The sequence below is a fragment of the Caretta caretta genome, chromosome 8 (genome assembly GCF_965140235.1).
Source record: "Caretta caretta isolate rCarCar2 chromosome 8, rCarCar1.hap1, whole genome shotgun sequence".
Taxonomy (NCBI): Eukaryota; Metazoa; Chordata; order Testudines; family Cheloniidae; genus Caretta; species Caretta caretta.
In genome coordinates, this window is record NC_134213.1 from 105,300,111 (window position 1) to 105,322,300 (window position 22,190).

General features: G+C 43.7%; 1 protein-coding gene across 4 annotated transcripts in view; it reads left to right on the forward strand.

Moving 5' to 3' along the window:
• LOC125641766 (riboflavin-binding protein) overlaps positions 1–12,465 on the forward strand; it is a 34,942-nt gene extending 22,477 nt beyond the window's left edge. For all 4 annotated transcript variants that reach the window (XM_048862164.2, XM_048862165.2, XM_048862162.1 and 1 more), the window contains 3 exons: positions 5,298–5,409; positions 11,065–11,297; positions 12,034–12,465. In XM_048862164.2, coding sequence (XP_048718121.1) covers positions 5,298–5,409; positions 11,065–11,297; positions 12,034–12,052 — 364 coding nt within the window. In that variant the 3' untranslated portion in view covers positions 12,053–12,465. The remainder of the gene's footprint in view (positions 1–5,297; positions 5,410–11,064; positions 11,298–12,033) is intronic.
• Positions 12,466–22,190: the final 9,725 nt, after the last annotated feature.

The window sequence follows — 22,190 nt, forward strand, 5'->3', positions numbered from 1 at the left end:
CTGCTGGTGCTAGCCCATCCAAAGTGACAACTCTTTACACAATGTGCATGATAATCAAGTTGGGCCATTTCCTGCACAAATCCAGGTTCTCTCACCCCCTCACCCCCTCCCAAAAACCACACACACAAACTCACTATCCTGCTGGTAATAGCTCATCCAAAGTGACCACTCTCCCTACAATGTGCATGATAATCAAGGTGGGCCATGTCCAGCACAAATCCAGGTTTTCTCACACACCCCCCACACCCCCATACACACACAAACTCACTCTCCTGCTGGTAATAGCTCATCCAAACTGACCACTCTCCAAGTTTAAATCCAAGTTAAACCAGAACATCTGGGGTGGGGTAGGAAAAAACAAGGGGAAATAGGCTACCTTGCATAATGACTTAGCCACTCCCAGTCTCTATTTAAGCCTAAATTAATAGTATCCAATTTGCAAATGAATTCCAATTCAGCAGTTTCTCGCTGGAGTCTGGATTTGAAGTTTTTTTGTTTTAAGATAGCGACCTTCATGTCTGTGATTGCGTGACCAGAGAGATTGAAGTGTTCTCCGACTGGTTTATGAATGTTATAATTCTTGACATCTGATTTGTGTCCATTTATTCTTTTACGTAGAGACTGCCCAGTTTGACCAATGTAAATGGCAGAGGGGCATTGCTGGCACATGATGGCATATATCACATTGGTGGATGTGCAGGTGAACGAGCCTCTGATAGTGTGGCTGATGTTATTAGGCCCTGTGATGGTGTCCCCTGAATAGATATGTGGGCACAATTGGCAACGGGCTTTGTTGCAAGGATAAGTTCCTGGGTTAGTGGTTCTGTTGTGTGGTATGTGGTTGTTGGTGAGTATTTGCTTCAGGTTGCGGGGCTGTCTGTAGGCCTTGCATGTAGCTTATGCATATTTTAAGGCCCCTTTTCCATTGCCCAGGGTGGTGGAAGGCAGCCTTAGTGTAAATGAGAATTAGGTCTGTAATGTATATTATGGGTTTGCGTGATGTTACAAAGCACTCCCGTTTTCCTCACATGGTTTAGCTGAATATAAACAGAACCAGCTGGTAAATCATGTTTTGTAACCTTGAAGAAAAGACCATTTTGGTCTGGGAGTTTATGTATTATGCTAGACTGTGAGCTCCTCGGGACAAGGTCTGTCTCTTCTTGAATGTCTGGAAAGCATCAAGAAGATAGTGAGCTCTGCTATTAACAAATAAGTACTACTTATCTATCTGCAGTATTACTTTCCATCCCATTTCTTATGCATCCCACTCATCTGGTACTCTAGTTGGTGTCATATACACGTGGCGTAGGACACAGATATACAAATGATAATATATTATATGCATGGGCATGTGTCTGACATCTTTCAGTGTCATTCCCATTCTCTCGTCCCACCCAAGGCCAGAGACTAAAAAGGTATTTTGGACAAAATTCCCGCTCTCCTTGACATTCCAAAGTAGCATTTCCAAGATTTTCCACATTGTGCTCATGGGAGTCCTTTCAGTATGCTGCAGCGCTCCTGGGGAATTGACCTACTTTCTCCATGGGCTCTGAATGTGCCTGCTGCATACTGAAGTCTTTGTGGCCAGAAATGTGCATAAAATTCTGAGAAAGCAGTGATTTCATTTAAAAGAAATCATCTGACTAGCCTGGAGCCTTCCCCTTTCTTCCTATTGTTTTAGGATTTCCTGCTCTCATCAGCATTAAAATGGTTCTCTTTGAAAGTCCCTATGAACTGTGAAGAGCCCTGTGGGCAGCTTTCTTTCTGACCCATCTGCAAAATGGGCCCCTGCCCATCTGAAGGGAAAGCATGAATTCTGAAAAATAATCCTGAATATTCAAATAAGAATTAGCTCCAAAATAAAAATACCTAGCAGTGAAGTAACCTGCCGTGCGAAAAGCAGATTATTCTTCGGCTCATTAGAGAATTTACAGCAGCACAGCTGCGCTGCCATAAGCTCTCTGTCTAGTCGCTCTAAGCCAATGGGAGAGAGCTCTTCATCGGCTTAACTACTTCAGCCCCTGCGAGCAGCGGTAGCTATGTCAGCAGGGGAAGCTCTCGCACTGAGATAAGCGCGGTGTGGACAGCGCTAAATCAGCACAAATTATGTTGCTCAGGGGGAGTGACTAATTCCCACCCCTGAGCGACATAATTTACCTCGACCTTTACCTTTACAGTGTAGCCATAGCCTTTGGGTGCCTGCTGGCTGGTGTGAGGGGCTTTCAAGTTTGCATTTGTGGTTTTTGCAAGCCTTTTTTAATGGCTCAAGGAGCCATGCATGGGTTTCTGGACAGCATGAATCCCTTCAGATGTCATGATCTTGCATAATTTTGCCCCCCATAATTGGCTCCCCCTTGAGACTTAAAAAAAAGCCTATAAAAACAGGGACTGTCTCTTCCTATATGTATGTATTGCACTCAGCACAATGGGGCACTGATCTTGACCGGAGGACCCTGCATATAGATGATAAATACAAATAGTGAAAAGAAAAGGAGTACTTGTGGCACCTTAGAGACTAACCAATTTATCTGAGCATGAGGTATTGTTTCATGATCTCTGTGTGTATATAAAGTCTGCTGCAGTTTCCACGGTATGCATCCGATGAAGTGAGCTGTAGCTCACGAAAGCTCATGCTCAAATAAATTGGTTAGTCTCTAAGGTGCCACAAGTCCTCCTTTTCTTTTTGCAAATACAGCCTAACACGGCTGTTACTCTGAAACCTACAAATAGTGATTAATTCAGGTTCCTGTGGAAACCAGGTGTACAGCATCAAGCCCCCTATTCAGCAACACTCCTAAGCACATGTTTATAAGTTCTTTGCTGAAGAGGGAAGGATTTAAGCACATGCTTAAAGTTAAGCTTGTGCTGAATTGGAGCCTAATTGCTAAGCTCTGATGTTGATAGCTGTACCAGCGCCAGACACAGCAGCACAATGGCACTGGCCAAGCCTGCTTGTCAGTGGCATATTAAGGCTGGATCATAAGAATTGGCGAATCTATGACCTGCACTCCCAACAGGGCCCCAAAGTCCAGCAGCAGATTCACATGCGGGCAGGCTTGGGACTATCCCATTCTACCACCCAGTTGTTGCTCTGTTTGGATCTCGTTTATCCTCCATCTGTGCTTGCTGTTACCCTCACAAGGTGGTATGATGGAAACAGATTTGAGTCCTTTTTCGAACTGGAGAGAGACTTGTTATCAACAAAGCAACACAGGACTTTGGACAACACATTTCCTAGATTGTTCTGCTCAGAGTTCGCCAAAGGCTATCCTTTAAAAGTTGAACTCGTACAATTTAAAGTTTAACATGTAATTGTATCACTACTGAGAGCTGCATTCCTGGTATCAAAAGTCCACTCCAGCACTACCAGGTGATTACTGCATCATAAAAGCTTGGCTGTTGAAACTGACTGAATGTGAAAATGTGAGACAAAAGTATTTTCAGCTTGTTGCACACATTGTATAGAAAACAAGTTTAAAATAGCTTTGTTCACTCCTAAGTTTTCAAAGACTAAGGGCTAAATTTGGATGTGCATGCATTGTTGTTATTATTTATAATACACCAGCACCTAAAATCCTAGTAAGGATTGTGGCCCCATTGTGTGAGTTGCTGTACAAATCCATGAGTAGCGATAGTCCTTGCCCTAAAGAGCTTACAAACTAGCGCTTAACTTTGTGTGTACAATAGTGCCGACTTTTGCAATTTGATTTTGAGTCTTGCCCCAACTTCTGGAGTCGTGTGAGTATATGAGAATCTCAGCTTTCATTAAAAGAAAATTAAGTTTCTAGCCTTCATGGTTGCAGAGAAAACCTTGAAAATGGGACTTGAGTGTACCCTGAAGATTCAAAAACAGAAAGAAAATTGAAAAAAGAAAAAACCAAACCTCTTATTTTTAAAAATTTGCATGATTTTAAGCCAATCTTGATTTTTCTGGCCCTGGCTCATGATTTTGGAATTCTTGGGGTTACTCAGATGGGTAATTCCATTGAAATCTTTGAGACTACTTAGGGCAAGTCTATACTACAAATTAAGATGACCTAAGTTACAGTGCTGCATAGCCACCGCACTAAGTAAATCGCTTTTGCATGTCCACACTACGCTTCTTGTGTTGGCAGTGTGTGTCCTCACCGGGAGCACTTGTGCCAATTTAACTGTTGTTGTGGGATGGCTTCTGAAAGGCCGCAATAGTCGCTGTAAGCAACACTACATTGACCTAAGTGCTATGCCTCTTGCGGAGGTGGAGTTATTAAGTTTGTGTAGTGGACAAGTTACATCAGTGGGAGCTACACTTTAGTGTAGACACTTACAGAGTTAGGTCAATGTAAGCTGCCTTACGTCGACATAACTCTGTAGTATAGACCAGGCCTCAGACACACAGAGGTACGCTGGTGTGTAAGTGTTTGCAAAATATGGGCTTTAGGGAAGATAAGGCCCAATACGTGAATGTAACAATAGGAGAGGGAGGAAGCATGAGGGTAACAGTAATAAGTTACTTTTTCCTTATGTAGGCTAACAGTTTACAATACTTGATGATTACAATTAATTTACCTGCTTTTTTTATTTAATTGTCATTTAAAACAGTTCCTACGAAACCATAGTCCTCTGGGCTCCTTTAACATTCTTCTCTTCTGCCCCTAGCTTCAACCCCCTAGAAATAATGAACCTGGGCTCATGGACTATTTTTATATGATCTTATTTAGTTGCTCATTAGTGGATTGCTTTCCCCCTTTCTTTAGAACATAAGAACGGCCACACTGGGTCAGACCAATGGTCCATCCAGTATCCTGTCTTCTGACAGTGGCCGGTGCCAGAGGCTTCAGAGGGAATGAACAAAACAGAGCAATTATGGGGTGATCCATCCGCATTGTCCAGTCCCAGCCGCTGACTCTCAGAGGCTTTACAGACTCTTTACAGCACCTTTCAAACTGGCATTATTAGCTCCTTTCCTTTTGTAAATATAAAAATTCCCTACTTCTCTCTGATCATGGTCTGTCCTTGGGGTGCCTGCCCCACATGGCTGCTGCTGTCCAATTTTGGGTCCTTGTAGATGCTGGGTATAAGAAAGCAGAAAGTCCATGGATCAGTGATGGAATTTGCCTCAGTTTCCCTACAGTAAAAAGCAGATAATATGTTCATGTCTTTGAGATCACTGGAGGAAAAGTGCTATGTAAGCACAGAGTATTATTAGCAGAACCCATGCGTCCTTCTTTGTGTGACATCAGTGTAATACAGTGACATCGCTGAAAAACAAGGAGGTAAATGATTTTACTTTCTGTTCCCCACTAACTTCCATGCAGGTATGCAGCATGTAAAAATGACTCCACCTGCATCCGCAACTGGATGACAGATTGGGAATGGGATGAAAATGGAGTGAACCACTGTAAAAACGAATGCACCCCCTACAATAAGGTGAGAAAGCACACCGGATCAGTTACAGGAATAAGAGCATTAAAAGACAGTGAGCACTACTACTTCCTGAGGGGTTAACTCACCCAAGAAGTCTTTGGGGGAACAAAATTCAACAGGTAAATTGTTTGGACTTCTACAATTCCAGGTTTTGTCTATACCAGATTTTTTCTTATTTAATTTCTCACCTTGGGTGAAGCAGGATTGCAAGGAGTAGACAAGGTTCAAATGCCACTGATATTTTAACCATTGAATTGTCTAGATCAGTGGCTCTCAACCTTTCCAGGCTACTGTACCCCTTTCAGGAGTCTGATTATCTTGTATAGCCCCAAGTTTCGCCGCACCTAAAAATGACTTGCTTACAAACTCAGACATAAGAAATACAAAAGTGTTCCAGCACACTATTACTGAAAAAATGCTTACTTTCTCATTTTTACCATATAATTATAAAAGAAATCAAGTGAAATATAAATATTGTACATACATTTCAGTGTATAATATACATGCACCCCTGGTTGATAACCACTGGTCTAGATACTGAAGTGTAGAGAAATATTAACTTTGAGAATACAACAAAAGGAGATGGTGGATAAAATGTCTACATGATTTAAGAGCCTGTGTCCCATGCACTTTCAATGAGAGCTCCTAAGTGCTTATGTCTCTTTTGAAAATGGGATGTAAGCTCTTAAAATCACATATTTGAAATATTTACCCTTTAGATTTGACGCATCTTTACCCTGTTTGTACTTTTGCACTCATGCTTCTTTCCCCCAGGGAAAAGAGTTTGTCCTCCAAATGCCTGTGGAAATCCTTAGACTCCCCCTGTTTTTCTTCTTTTATCCTCTTCATACCCCTGCTGGTTAAACAGCAGCACTGACAGACTTTATAAGAGCTCACCCAGTCTTTCTGATAAAAGTCTGATGGCTGTGGTGCCTAACCTTCTGAGCAAGAGTGTAAAATGAAGGCTCAAATGGGGACGCTGAGGAAATTGTCTGGGGCCTGATCCAAAGTTAATTGAAGTAAATGGGGGGTTTTCCACATACTTCAGTGGCCTTTGAATCAGGTGAAAGTTGTGTAGTGTGGTACTGTAATAACTGCATTTTTAATATTAACAAAGATTTAGTTTAAATGAGCCTGTTAGAACTGCTCACACAGCAGGGTTCCCTAAGGGCAGAGGATGGGGACTGAACTGAAAATTCATTGATGAAGACCGGTCCTTGGCTTGCAAAGCTGTTTGCCTCCAAGTCACTGGCTTGAAGGTAGAATCGGTTGGTCGCGAATGACTGCAGTTGCCACCTGAAGGCTGCTCAATAGCCTCTGTGAGAGGCGAGGCTAGTCCCAGGCCACAGACGGTGGGATCAGTGTCTGCATTACAAAACCCACCACAACTGGCAGTCTCAGCAGAACAGCCTGAGAATGAATGGACTGTGGCGACTAAGGGCTTGACTTTCAGACGTGCTGAGGATCCACACAGCTCTGGTTGAAGCAAAGATGGAAAACAGCACCTCAGAAAATTGGCTCTGAGTGCCCTTCCGATAGCTGAAGCTGGTCCCTGCTCATTCTGTGCCTGTTCTGGAGATAGGCGGAAACCTTCTCTCACTTTTTACCATCGCTAAAAATTCACTGGTAGTTATTTTTTAAAGAAAATATATCCATCATCCAGGAAAGACCAGGCAGCAAATCCAGAAGTCTTATCAACTCTAACCAGACACTGCAGTTCTTAAGTTAAACACCTAGCCACGCCCCTTGCTGGCCATGGTTATCACCAAATACTGCTCATGATGATTAGAAAGAGAGTAAAGAAGAGGTTTCATCAAAGCAAGCTCTCTGCTACTCCACATTCATTTCCATGGCAATAATCATTTCATTTGAAGCTAAAAGCTACAAAAATATTATTGGGAGAAAGTGCGTGAGTAATATATTTTTTTTTGGACCAACTTCTGTTGGTGAGAGAGCTTGTGTGCGTGTTAATTATTTTTAGAATCAATTTTATTGCAATTTTAATTAAATGGCAAGAAACATGTATGATAATGGATATACAGGCTTTTGGTTATAGAACACAATTAATCTAACTAACTGAAAGATTTGAAGACACATTTGAGTTATACAAACAATATACACATGGGAGGAGTTGAGGAGAGGAAATGTACAACATTGTACAAAAAATACACTCAGTTCAAATGTACAAAGGCCTGATTATCCATGGCCTTGACCTTCTGTGATCATCGACCGCAGAAAAGGGGTGTATGATGCTATCCTACCACCATCATTATGTTTTACACCTGTTTTTTACAGATGTCAATGACTGCACAAGGTCTGTTATGTTTAACAACAACCTCTGCCAGCTAGAATTATCACATCATTTCTCTCTCCTGTTATCAAAGCACAGTAACACAGTACATCTGTGGTTCTCAAACTGTGGGTCGGGACCCCAAAGTGGGTCGCTGGCTTAGACTTGCTGGGGCCCAGGGCCAAAGCCCAAGCCTGAGGGCTTCAGCCTGGGTGGCAGGGCTCAGGTTACAGACCCCCTGTCTGGGGCTGAAGCCCTTGGGCTTGGACCCCCCAAGCCTGGGGCAGTTGGGCTTTGGTCCCCCCTGCTGGGATCCTGTAGTAATTTTTGTTGTCAGAAGGGGGTTGCGATGCAATGAAGTTTGAGAACCCCTGCAGTACATTATTCAAATTAATAGTATTCTGCCTGTTTACATGGCAATAGCCAAAACACCTCAAAGCCCTGTCCAAACAATTAAAAAAAACATGTTTCAGGGTTAAAATGAAATGCTGAAAAAGTCAGACTTTGCTTGCGCTTGGAGTGAGCTTCTGGAAGGGAAGTTGCTGATATCCAAAAGGCACAAAGAGTTCTCGAATGTCAGTGCATTGCGGACAGATGCTTTATTTCCTCAAGTGCTTTTAACCCATATGGTGAAGCAATCAACAGCCATGCATTTGACATGAGAATGGCTGGAAGGAGTATTTGGAACTAATGTTGCATATCAAGAATGTACAATGGACCCGAGCCAGTTTTACACATGCTATCTTAAAATTTATGAGCCGCATTGTATCATTGTTCTGCATGCAGAGCACTCACCAAAAGGAACTTAGAGCAAAGACCACAAGTAGAATGCGGCCTGAGGCATGGGGAAATGAAAAGCCTATGCCCCAGTTTGAGGGCTGGTATGCTTTGTCGATTCTGGACAGTGCTTGTGCATTGTAGTGATCTCAATGTCCTGTAGTCATAGCAGCAAGATCAGAATTAAGTGAATTGCATAAGATTAACCTAGCGTGTATGAGTGAGTGATTTGGAGTCTGTTGGACACCAGGGCTCAATCTGGAAATGTCCCTTACATAAGGGAATAAAGAAATGCATATTTATAGATTTTATTTGCTCCTGAATTGACCAGAAGGACACAAGGAAATAGCCAGGACTTGAAGGAATAAGCCACTGAAAGGGACAGAAATAGAGACGGTACAGCCAGAGGGCTAGATTTTTCTGCTCTGGGTGTGCGGGGGAAAAAAGGATGCAGAGCCCCTTGCACATCTTGTGGCCTCTTGTGGAGGTGAAAGTCAGTGGCGTGCTGCCTGCCTTCGCACTCCACAGGCATAGCACCTCCAGCAACTGCAGCTTAGATTAAGCCAGCTCCCTGCCATTCAGTTATAGTTTTAAAATCTACATTGCAGTGCAGAAATTTTGAGGGCTATTTGGAATGGACTCCATATTATTCACACATGATAGATCATAAGGTCAGAAGAGACTGTTTCGAACTAATCTAGTCTGACCACCTGCATATCATAAGCATAGTATACACCAAGATCTCCCCACCCCCGCCCCCGAGCAAGGAAAGAGACTACTCTGGGAAATGGGGGGAAGGTGCAACTCCCTGACATGATGTCCCCACCCCTGCTCCCACATAACTAGGCCTGGGGATCTAGCCTAAAAATAACAATCATCAATACTTTGCAGTTATAGCACCTTTCATCCCATGATCCCTGAGCCACAGAGAAATGAGTCACTGGCCCAGGGCGAATCATCTGGGAAGATTTCAGAGTAGCAGCCGTGTTAGTCTGCATTCGCAAAAAGAAAAGGCGTACTTGTGGCACCTTAGAGACAAACCAATTTATTTGAGCATAAGCTTTCATGAACTACAGCTCACTTCATCGGATGCATCTCTGGGAAGAGACTCTCTTTATGATATGGACACACATGGGTGACAATGGTAACTCAAAAAGCTGTTGCACTCAGCAGAATCGGCAACACTACTGGAAACTCAGCATGTTGATTGGAACTGATGCTTGTGTGAAAGGGTTCCACTTCACTCACTGCACACTTACAACTTCCATTCGCAACAACAGTGTGTAGAGGAGGGTGTCTGCATAATGACGAGAAGAATAGACCATACAATACTTTGAATATTTATAGTAATGTCAGATCTCAAAGGGATCTCAAAGTGCTTTACAAACACTGAGTTAGTCTGACAACACCCCTGTTGGGATATGTATTATACCCATTTCCCACTAACAAAGGGATGCAGATACAAATTAAGTGACTAGACCAAGGTTGCAGAGTGAGTCAGTGACAAAGTCAGAAACAGAACCCAGTAGTCCTTCAATCACTAAAGAATACATCCTGCTTCTTACTCCCAAGCTTGCTCCATCTGCCATCATGCAATGCCAAGTACTTTATCAGCTTTATTTTGCAGGGTATCTAAGTCTTTTTTGCAATAATTTAATCAGAAGATATTGCAAATCAACAGCAAATATGTGGAGGACAAAGTGCAAACAAAGATAGAATTAATGACCTATTCATGGCTTCGCTAAAGTCCATGACCTGCCAACTCTGCTGACCTGTTCTTAGCTTCTCCAGCCAATAAGATATGAATGTTTATTTGAATCCAGGCCAGGAGGGCAGCAGGTTACCATGACATAAACAAAACAGCCAAGAGGTTTATTTGCAGTGTGGTCATAAAGGTCACTGTAGGTAGTACTTCCAAAAAAGATTTTGGCATAAAACAAGATATAGGACAGATTCACTTTAAACTGGTACAAGGACCTGCCATTTTCCTGAACTGGACACGTCCCCTTGCACTGGAGGGGGGACTCACTTTGAGGGAGGGCAGGTGATGTTGCGGCTCTCTGCCTTCCCTTGGAGCTCCTACAAGCAGTGGGTGTCTGTTCTGAGGTCCACCTGTACTCTCTCTGTGTGGAGTCCTGAATGGCCATGATGTACATACAATGACAACAGTGAAATTCTAGATAGCCACAAATCTGTTAGACTGCACTGTTCCGTGGAGAAATACATGATTTCAGCTTCCAGAACTCTGTCTGATACAAAGCTCACTAAAACAAGTACATGTCAGAATGTCCCGGCACATTATTTGCTGTATGGGGTTAAGTTGACCACACACACACACTGGCTTTCATCTATGGCACCTAGCATGTGAAAACAACTAAGGAAATAAGGGGCTATATTCTCCTTTGCCCTGCACCTTTCAAAGTGGTTTGGAGCAGTGGTAAGTGGGTCTCACACACTACCAGTCTGATTTGGCAATGTTTTAGATCCTCTTTACGCCGGTAGAAAGGACTAAGGGCAACAGCAAACCAGGCCCAAGTGTTTTTGATGGGTGAGGTGTTTTTTTAATTTAATCTGTTTTGTTTGACATCTAGGTGTATGCAAATGGGACTGATATGTGCCAAAGCATGTGGGGAAACTCATTAAAGGTGAGCGAATCCTACTGCCTCTGCTTGCAAATGAACGAGAAGGATGCGGTGGCGATCAAGTATTTAACTTCCAAAAGCTCGGAGGAGAGTTCCAGTGTTGGTAGCAGCGAGGAGCGTGCCTGCAGGCGCAAACTGCAAAAGGCTGAGCTCCTAACGGAAGAGGAAGGCGTAGAAATAGAGTGAGTATATGGTACTAGAAGTTTTAATGCTTGGGGGAGTAGAAGGGGCCCAGTGGGGTAATATCAGGCTGCCCTACCAGTTTGAGTTTGGGAGATCACGTAGATTACATCACAAGAAATTAAATCAATGGTAATTGCTCATGTTATACCTTATCTGATTTTTGTCTACATCACAAAATTGCTAGGCAGATTAGCACTGATGAGTCCAGTTGAGGACTACACTTGCAACTTGAAATGAAATGGCCCAAAGCCTAATGACTATGTTTAGGACTTGGTTTTTTTCAGAGGTGCTGGGCACCTGCAGCTCCCACTGATTTCAAATGAAGTTGTGAGGACTCAGGACCTCAGAAAATTATGTCTTTAGTATGTATAAATGGACAAGTTTGCAGCCACCCAAATCTTTATTATGGAGATGCCGCTCTGACATTACAAACTCATGCGGAACTGAGCTGAAGTATTTACATTCGGGGGAGGCCAATGGGGGGCTGGCTATTGATAAATGAAAATGTAATTCCTCATCAAGATGTAGGTGCAAAATGATAGATTATGTACAGACATATGCATTAGTCCATAAGGGACACTAAACTATACTGTACAAAAACTGAATATAGGGATGAATTTACATGTAACAAAATATGTTCAATATTAGTGAGCTTTTACTTTAAACAATGTCATTGTAAAAGAATCCTACAGTGTGAATATGAAGTGTGAACTTGAGCTTTATTAATCCCCACAGGGTGTTTGAAATTCTGTGACAGAAGGGACCTGGTTTGAATCCTCCCTGAAGATCACCAGACTGATGCCTCAGGATGTCAGAGAATGTTCTGTTTCCATTCTCCACTGCCAGTATTGCCAAAGCTAAACCAAAATCTACACTAATTGTAAGGGGACATTATCCTGATAATAGTGGATCAAATTCTGCCCTTGGTTACACTTGTGCAATCTCTTTGATGCTGGTAAAGTGCCATGGATCTGTCTGTTTTTCTAAGTGACCTATCACAGTGATGTCACCAGTGTAATTCAAAAAAGGATTTGGTTTCAGTGGGTCAGATTCTTGGCTGGTGTAAATCAGAGGTATGCTGATCTACACCAGGTGAATATCTGGGCCACAGCTTTTAAAATGTTGTGGCTCATATTAGCAATAAAATGAAGCATTTTAAAAATCCAACATGCTTATCCTCCGGCTGTTTGTTTACTTTCTGAGTGTCATGCAGCTAGACTGATCAGTGACACTTCCTGCTTCTCATCACCTTGACTGGTTTCAGAGTAACAGCCGTGTTAGTCTGTCTTTGCAAAAAGAAAAGGAGTACTTGTGGCACCTTAGAGACTAACCAATTTATTTGAGCATGAGTTTTCGTGAGCTACAGCTCACTTCATCGGATGCATACGGTGCCACAAGTACTCCTTTTCTTATCACCTTGACTGTTTCTTTAATGATTAAATCATTCCTACCACCATTAGGTTATTTTGAAGCCATTTTTACAAAGTCTGCATTTGGACCAAATCAACTTGTCAGCTGTTTCAGCAGTGAGGGAGAGAATTTGGACTGCAGCTACCTCCAGCCAATCATTCCTTCCCAAGATTGTGACAGTCTGCAGTTCCATGCCCTTCCCAACTGCTGAAGCACTTATCCAGGCCTTGAATGTATCCACCTGAGCCCCAGCAAACAGTGGCTCTCTGGCCTCCCTGCTTATCTTGCCTCAGTTCCAAATGCCCAGCAAACCTGTCCTCTCTCTCCTCCATTGCTGTAACCATATCTATATCTCCACCCCCACCCCCCTAGCTTCCTTCACCTTCTGCATTAAATGCAAACTTCAGCACCACTCCTCCCCAGCCTGCATCTCTGCTTTCCTTTTCTCTTCATTCCCCTCCACTGCCTTTGCTCTGGCCATAGCCAGTCCCCCCTCACAACCATTACAAATACACCCTTCTGCCATCCTCAGCTTCATGCCTTCTCCTGCCTTGTCCCCTAGTCCCAGAACAGCCTTCATCTTCTCATATGCTCATCCCGCACCTTCATTCACATCCCTCCTTAAAACACTACTTCAGTGGGGCCTTTCAGTGACATGCTACTTATCCCTAGATTTTGGATACTGCCAGTATGTGACCCATGCTCCCCTAAGAACTGCCTTCTCTATCAATTGTATACTGTGTCTGAACCACCTCACTTCCTTCCCTGCTCTTAAAGGCCTTGACATCTTATAGGGGTGTTGATGTAGGCTATATTGTAAGCCTCCTGGGGAAGGGACAACGTACTTTTATTCATCTGTGAAGTGTCATGCACACCTAAAACACAATAGATCATGATTACAGCAGCAGGAAACATGCAAGCTAATGGGCAAACTCATTCTAGCCCTCTAGGTTTCACGGCTTTGTGTATTAAATGACCAACATTATTTTGACTGTAAATTAGAATAATGATAACAAAGTACTGAAGCTCTATATTCTTTTGAAGGACATATACAATCAGCAGAAGTGAAGTAAAAAAAATTACAAATGTGCAAGAAGGAAATTTCAAATCTTTTAGATTGTTGAATGCTTCTATATTACTTTTCCAACAAATAGGAAACCAATTCAGGGTTCCCACATTGCACCAGTTAAACCAGAGCATTGTGGGATTTTTATCCCATTCCCTAGTAGATGTTGTTTAACATCTTCCTTGTTTACTAATGAACTGGAAAGTACTTGATCATCCTCACGTGATACAATAACCTTCTCCTGCTTCTTTACAAATATACCACAGAAATATCTACAAATACTTCTGTCTTTTCTGCATTATTATTAACAATGTTACCATCTCCATCTAGTAATGTCTATGCAATTGCTAGGATTTTTTTTGTTTCTAATATACTTAAGAAATTCCTTCTTATTAACCTTAGCCTTGCCAGCCATGGATTTTTCCCTGTTGTCTTTAGCTTCCCTTGTCATTTTTTACATGTCATAAATTTTGATTTATATTGGTTGCTATCTACTTTCCCATTTTAATAGCTTTATGTAAATAGAGATAATTATAGTAATTTGATCTTCTTTTGCACATTTTATCTGTGGAGCTCATAGCACTTTGCAAACATTAATTAATTCTCAGAATACCTGTGAGCTAGAGAAAAGTATTACTGTAAACATTCTACAGAGGAGTAAACTGAGGCACTCAGCAGCTAAGTGACTTGCCTGAGGTCACACAGAGTCAGTACAGAGCTAGGACAAGAACCCAAAAGTACTGATTCCTGTCCCTCATTCCTACCTGAGAATTAGCTAGTGCTTGTAAGGTGCCCTGAGATCCTAGGATGAAAGTTCCTATGTAAACACCCCAATTTTCCTTTTATATTTTGACAGCTACAAAAGATATTTGTGTCTTAAAAGAGTATCTTCCATCTAGCCCATCCTTTCTCCTCTCACTTAACTATTCATTGAGGTCATAATGCTGACTATATGACGTCACAGACTGTGACGTCTTACATACGAGTTTGTGACAATATGACAATGGCAGGCAGGAAGCAAAGCAAACTGGTGATGAAGGATGAGATCTTCTACAAACTTAATAAGGGAACAGAAAAAATTATCAATCATCTATATTCCTTTTAGTTGAAAAGTTAATGTTTTTCAAGTGTCAGTCAATATGAAGCTGTCTCTTTAAAAGCGCCCATATAGGCAGAGCCCCAGATGTCCTGGCTACTGCAGGAAATATTCCCAGGCCAGCCCACTGTCCTGCAGACATAGTACTACTGTTTCCTCATGGAGGACATGACATATCCCACACTGCATTTCAATGCCATTTCCACAGGTACCTCACGCTGAAGGCACTACTTCTGGAAATTACGTTTCTGTACGTGTGCCCTTCTGGCATGTGGTGGATACCCGGCATATTTTCACTCTACCCTATTATTGATTCTCTCCTCAGTGAAACAAATGTATGCACTGCGCACTGAAGGTGCACAACCTTGGCACACGGCTAACTACTATGGAATAAATGGAATAGAAATATCTTGGTGCAAATTTTAATTTCTTTCCTCCCTTTGAGCTCCTTGACTCTTCTTCCACTTCTTCCATCCCCCAGCTGAGCTATGATTCAGGTTTCCTCTCCGCAAATGCACACAAAATCTTTTCACAATGGGGGGGAGAGAAGGGGGTTGCATTCCACATTAAAATTGTCACCTTAGCTAAGTGGTTCAGATGCCTGTTGCATCTTTGCTATACTCCCTTGTCAGAGGCAACAGTGATTTTTACAAAATGTGGTTAAAATAAAAAGCCCAAAAAGCATGAGGTTTTGGAATGCATTTTGAAGCCCAGTCAAACCCTACCAAGCCAGGATTTAAATGCACAGGTGGCTGCCCTCTAGCAGAAGTCATTTTCCTGTTGGCAGAAGACGACTTTCAGTTTAGATAATATCACATTACTTAGAGGGTTAATTTACTGTGACATCTCAAAGTTTATAAGCAAAGCAAATGGTGTATGCCGTTTTCAGTATGAAACCAATCATCTATGTTAAATAAATATTGGCAGAAGGTGAGAAGCAGACCCATAAACTCAGGCACCAGATTGTCCCTCTGGCATCTCCAGAGAAAAGTTGCAGAAATACATTCCTACCAGACAGGGTGTCATTTGTTTTTGGGCAAGGGGAACAGTTGCCCCCCACAGTCTCAGGTTGCCTCCCCAGACTTTGGATGTAGTCATTAGGAATAATTGCCTAGTTCTTCTCATTCATGATGCTGTTTGGAACAGGGAATATTCTATGTACTGACACAACCTTGTCCCTCCTTGGGGTACCCATGACAGTGAGTCCCCTTGTTACCCTCTGCCTCCAGTGAGAGGGAGTCTCTCTTGTGGTAATTGGGCATCAGCTCCCTTATACTGCCAGCCCTACATCCGCTTCAAGCACTCCCCTCTGGGCTTATGCTAGCCCTTCCTTCACCTTGCAGGTTAACAATAGGTGCACCCCATCCCCAAATCCCTTTGAATTGTTCCCCTCTGATATCTAACGCCTTGCACTGGCTGCTCACAAGAATTCCAGATCCTCTGCCACCAACAGAGCACTGTGCCCCAGTTTACTAGTTTTACCTTAAGCCACCGCTCCTGTAAATCACCCAGAACTTGTGAGCACTTACAACAAAACAGAAGTTGTTTTTATTTAAGAAAGAATAAAGGTTTGACCAGAATCAAGCAAGAGTGGTGGAAAAAAGTGGTTACACTACAAAACAAAATCATAAAACGTGAACCTGAATCTACATTTATCAGTTGTCACCTTTCCAATCGAATAGACTTTTCCCCCAATTGTTGTAAAGCTGGCTGGTTTCTCAATAATCAGGATTCAAGCATTCATGAAAGCACCCATCTCTGCCACGGTTTTCCTCAGTGAATGGATCCAGAGTGCCTTCCTTTATGTTCGGTTATTCTGAAAACAGCCCCTTGTTTCTATTCAGGGTCAGGAGGACAAACTCTGGCCTTGTTGCAGAGTTTCTTTTCTACCTTCAAGTGGTTTTGATTGTCTCAGACAGTTTTCCATTGACTATGGCAAGGGTAGACAATAGAACTTTGCGTTACCACTGCAGCAGACTAGGAAGGGGTGACAGCTCCCTCTTGCTTGAGTGGGTGACCATTGAGACACATAACCTCCTGGAGACCAGTTTCTACTCCAAGTTCATAAAGCAATCTTTCAGTATACATTATTCCCTAAATATTATCCATACTGTGACAAAGCTCTGTCATTGCATCCATGGGTCCTGCATTTCCTGGCAGATTTCACTAGCCTCAGAGGCTCACTTTGACCCTCCACATAACCCTTCTCTCTCTAGAGACAAGGGTCACAGTCTACAGAGCCATTTTCATCATAAGCCAGCAATGGAGGTGAGGAGAAGCTATCCTTCCTTGCACAGTCTCTGTTGTCTCCCAGTCTCAGTGATTAATCAGGGTGCAAAGGGGGGGAGCCCAGGCCCACCCACTGCTCCAGCCCAGGGACCCTAATAGTATCAGCTACAGTAGCTGACCTTTTAGAAACATGACATGTACAATTCCCTGGGCTACTTCCCCCACAGCAGCCCTCACTTCCTCAAGCTCCACTTCACCCTTACCTCAGGGTCTCCTTCCTTGTGCCTGATATGGTGTGTACTACTCAGCCTCTCCAACAGCACAGCTTCCTCCCACAGCTCCTCACATGCACACCCCCTGGGCTGACTGGGAGGCTTTTAACTAGTTTCAGCCAGCCTCTGATTGGCTTCAGGTGTCCCATTCAAGGTAAAGTTCTCCCTGCCTTCTGGAAAGTTCTTAATTGGCCCCAGGTGTCTTAATTGACTTGGAGCAGCTGTCATTTCACTTATCCTGGTACCAAAGCTTTGTTTAGCCTGGAGCTAATATATCTATCTCCCACTACTTTTCTATAGCCATCTGGCCTTGCCCCGTCACAGTACATACACCTCACAATGATTAGAAGTCTAGACAAGTTATGAGCTTTCTGTAGATACCTTTCATGTTACTCTTTATGGATAACTATTCTGTAAGACATGTATTTGGTGTAGTGAGTTTGTCAGGTCTTAGATGAGAGTTGTTGGAAAAGAACAGGGAAACCCTTTACCTAGGGGACTCTGTGCCACACCCACAATTTTTCTGAAATGAGACCCCGCCTACTAGGTGTTAAAGTAAGGAAGAACACAGTCAACAGCCAACAGGATCTCTGTCTCTGCCAGATCGTTTGATTAAGCAGTGCTCCCTTTTCTCTATGGCTAGTGCAGTGAGGGCCCTGCCTCCTGTTCCAATCTGTGTTAATCTCTGACTCTTATCTGTGTCCCAGTATCACCTTCCCTTCTGCCTTTTTACTCTGAAATGCACTAAACCCTCTGTGGATTCCGCCTTGGTTCCCCTCTCACACAGCTGCAATGAATTCATTGTTCAGACTCTCAAGTTAAGTCTCTCATTAGATCACTGTTCTTCTCAACAAGATGATTATTCCCAATGGAAAAATGAGAAAAATGAAAACAATATTGTGCTAGTATCCGGCAAACGGCATACAGGATATTTACTTTAAAAATAAGTTGCCTGATTGGATTTAATCCAGGCCCATGGCTTAAACACAAGAATCTGCTAATCAAAGGGTATTAGTGGCCAAACATTTTGGCCTTTATTCTGACCTCAATTACACCTGTGTATCAGATTTCCTCCTGTACAAGTGAGATCAGAATCTGACCCTATACTGAATGGATCAAACTACAGAATCTTTTTAATATTTGTGTCTACTTTGGACTGACGGAGCTTTTACTTTTTCGTTATTTTCTCTCATGCAAACATCATGTCTTGCTATGGTATGGCTGGGAGTCTCAGCACTAAACTAGAGTGAAGTTTGCTACACACAGTTCTGAAATATTCTTCAGTGCTCCTGAAATCAAGAGCTGTTACCTTTGTACTATGCACAATGACTGAGGAGTCTGTTCTTTTCTCTATAAGCATGAGTACTGTACAGAACCACAGTGTATTTATTCCTTCTTTTGAAGTTACACTCCCTTTCGTCCTGCCCTTTTGAGGAGCTTCAGCCTCACAGCAAAGCAGAGAATATTATGCGGCACAATCTTCCCATGATGCAAAGCATGTGACTGCCCAGCTGTTTGAATTGTATGACAGCCCTGTACAGGTAACAGCATCTGATTTGAATGGGACACGGAGCTATATGTAAAGAGAAGAGACTTCCTTACAGCCTTAACAGAAAGACGGCATTTTGGAAATGGATGCAAAAGAGCAGTGAACTAGAGCAACAGGGTATTTCTGGTCATAATAATCCTTTGTTCTTCTCTAGCAGCTTTCATCTGAAGGACTCAGGTGCCTTAAATTGTTAATTATCACAACAACCTAGTCAGGTAGGGATCCAGAGGAACCACTTTCTGCATCACTGAAAGGCAGTCTCTTCTGGAGTGGAATGTAACAACTGTTTTAGTAGTGCAAGACTATATAAAACAAAGTGCAAACCTGCACTACAGTTTAGCACAGGAAGTGAAGGGTATCATATCCATTTGAAACTGTAAGGAAACTTGGGTTGGCAGAATGTACTCACCTGTACTGGAATTTAGCCATATGACGAACACCCCTCCTCTCACAGAAAGGGCCACGTGATTTTTAATAACTACAAATAGTCAAGGCCTCTATTTTATGTCTCTTTTGAAAGTTTGCACCTTCTGTACCACAGCGCTCCTAAGCATCTGAGGTGTTGGCTCAGCATTGACTCAGAAGGAAAATGTAGTGGATCACAAGTGCCACTGAGGCAGAGCAATGGAAGCATTTTCTTCAGCAAGCTGTTCCCCCCACCCAGCGTAGCACTGTGGTGACTGACTGTGTGAAGGAGTCTGCTTGCTGGGCACACAAACAAAGAGGCTTTTTCAAAATCAATATTTGTCTTTTAACTATTATAAAATATATCTACCTTTATATACTGTAATTAATTTAGTTTGCTGAAGATTTTCCTGTGAGATGTGATAAATACAATTACTGAAACAAAAAAGGGCGGTATTTATTCAAAATTGTTGCATTGTTTAAAAACATCATACTGAGGAGGCCACAAAATCACTCCCTGCAGGGTTTGAGGGCAGGGGAAAGGAGTGTTTCAGTAGCAACCCTTGTAGGCAATTGAAAAGGCTTTGAAGAGATTCCTTTAACCAGGAAGGAAGGTATGGCCAGACACGGGAGTTTATGGGTTACTACTAGAGTAAATGAAAGGTAAATGGACAGCTTCTTGCAGCTTTGACACTGACACACAAGTCTGTTGAGAGAGAAAAATATATGACTCGTGGCAAATTTTACTCCATTATTGGAGTGCTACTGGTGGTAGGAGAGCAGCATTTCAGCGGGGGGCATAGGCAGCCTGGTCCATGGAGCAGCGCCGGATTGTCAGATCTTAGGACAGAGACTTTCAATTCTGTGTTTTCAGAGCACCTAGCACAACAGTGTCTTAATAATAATAATACATAATAATGGAGGTGCCTCTTATGTTGCTGGCCTGGTATGTAATTAGCACTTAATTGGTTAATCAGGCAAATGTGACTTTATAAACTTAGTAAAGGAAACAAAACACAGGCAGCTTTTTATTCCTTTAGTGCTGTGACTTGTAACGCCCGGTGTTTGGTTGATCAGAAGGCAGGAAGATCTCCTTCTCCATACAAAATTTCATAGTTAACGAGCGAAATGTGATTTCAGGCCCATTCTTGTAATTGTGCCGCTTGTTTTAGCAGCTGCATAGGAAGCCTCATCTGAGATGACTGGCTGCATACTGTCGGGCTCTCCAGCTCATTGTAAAGATGAAATTTGTGGATGCAGTGCCCCCCTCTGGAGACACAAGCGTTCTGTCACGTTACTGCCAAAATGACAAGCTTTCTGTGGCAAAATCAGCAGCCACAGCAACCCTATCCTGGAGCTGTAAATTTGGCACTATGGTGTGAAAACCCCAGCCCAGGTCAAGTGTCTAACAGCTAACATCAGACTGCGACTGATCCAGCCTTCTTCAGCGATTTCTAAATCCTTTGCTCACAGGCCACTTCTGATTAATAAATGTCAAAGCATCAGTGAGCTAATAAATCTCAAGGGATTATCATCACGATGGCTTAAAATGTATATTGATTTATAGCAGTGTGCACGTGCATTTATATGCATGTGTTTACTAGCAGAAACAGTATATGCGTATTGATATCTGAACATACTTAACTCCCTTCCAATGATTTTTTTTAGGTGTAAAATATCTCCACAAAGCTAAATCTGAGAGTACTTTGAGCCCTGTCAAGAGTGAAATCTGAATTAAATCAAAGTGAAAGGAGGAAAAATAATACACAGAATGTAAGGTTCAGATTCATTTTCAGGGTAATTTTAAAGGGGCAACATTGTAAAGAAAAAAAATCATTGTGATAACCACGTGTGGGAAAATGCCTCCTGTGACTGTATGTGGGTGAAGCGAGCTGTAGCTCAGGAAAGCTGATGCTCTCAGATAAATCGGTTAGACTCTAAAGTGCCACAAGTCCTCCTCTTCTTTTTGTCTGTGGGTAGTTATTGGCAAGTCCCAGCGTAAACAAAGCGAGCTGGTCTCAGAGGAGCAGCCGTGTTCGTCTGTATCCGCAAAAAGACCTCGGAGGACTCGTGGCACCTTAGAGAGGAACCCATGTATTAATCAAAACTCCTTTTCCTTTTAATAAAGCGAGGTGGGAATCTTCTTTTCCTCCACCGATTTAGGCTTGCTCCGACGAGAGCGCTCCCGGTGGCGCGCCTGCCGCGGGGAATCCGGGCAGAGGCCGGAGGGTGCGGGGGCGGGGGCGCCCCGCGGCTCTCACGGGGGGGGCACTGGCAGCCAGGGCGGTGCCGGGCGGGTGTTGTTCCCGACCTGGGGGCGGCCTGTGAGGGAGTCGGCGGGGGACGCTTTCCCGTCCGAGCCGGGGCGGCCTGCTGCAGGGGGCAGCGTCTCAGAGCGAGAGCGGGCCGGGGCGGCGCCCTCCCCCGGCACTCGGCGCTGTCCTGCGGGCAGCCGAGCCGAGGGTGCGCGGGGGTCCCTCGCCCCCGCCTTGCCCGCGCTGCGGGGAGCGGGACGGGTGCTCAGCGGGGGGGGCGCTGCGTCACGGGGGGGGGGCTCCTGGGGGGGCGCCGTGCGGGGGGGGGGGCTCAAGGGGGAACCTCCCGGCTCCGCCCCGAGTCACCCCTCGGCCCCGCCCCCCGGCTGCAGCGGGTTTGGCCCTTGCCCTGCCATTGGCCCCAGCGGCCCACCGCGCCCCGAGAGCGGGCAGCGGCTCGCGCCGTGTTACTGAGCATGCCCAGTAGCAGCGAGCGGCGGGGGTGGGGCAGAGGATTATAACGTCACACCGCTCACGGCAAGAAGCGCGCCTGCGCCTCACCGACTGTCTCTTGGGTTGCGCACGCGCGGTTCTACCCTGGCGCCTGGGG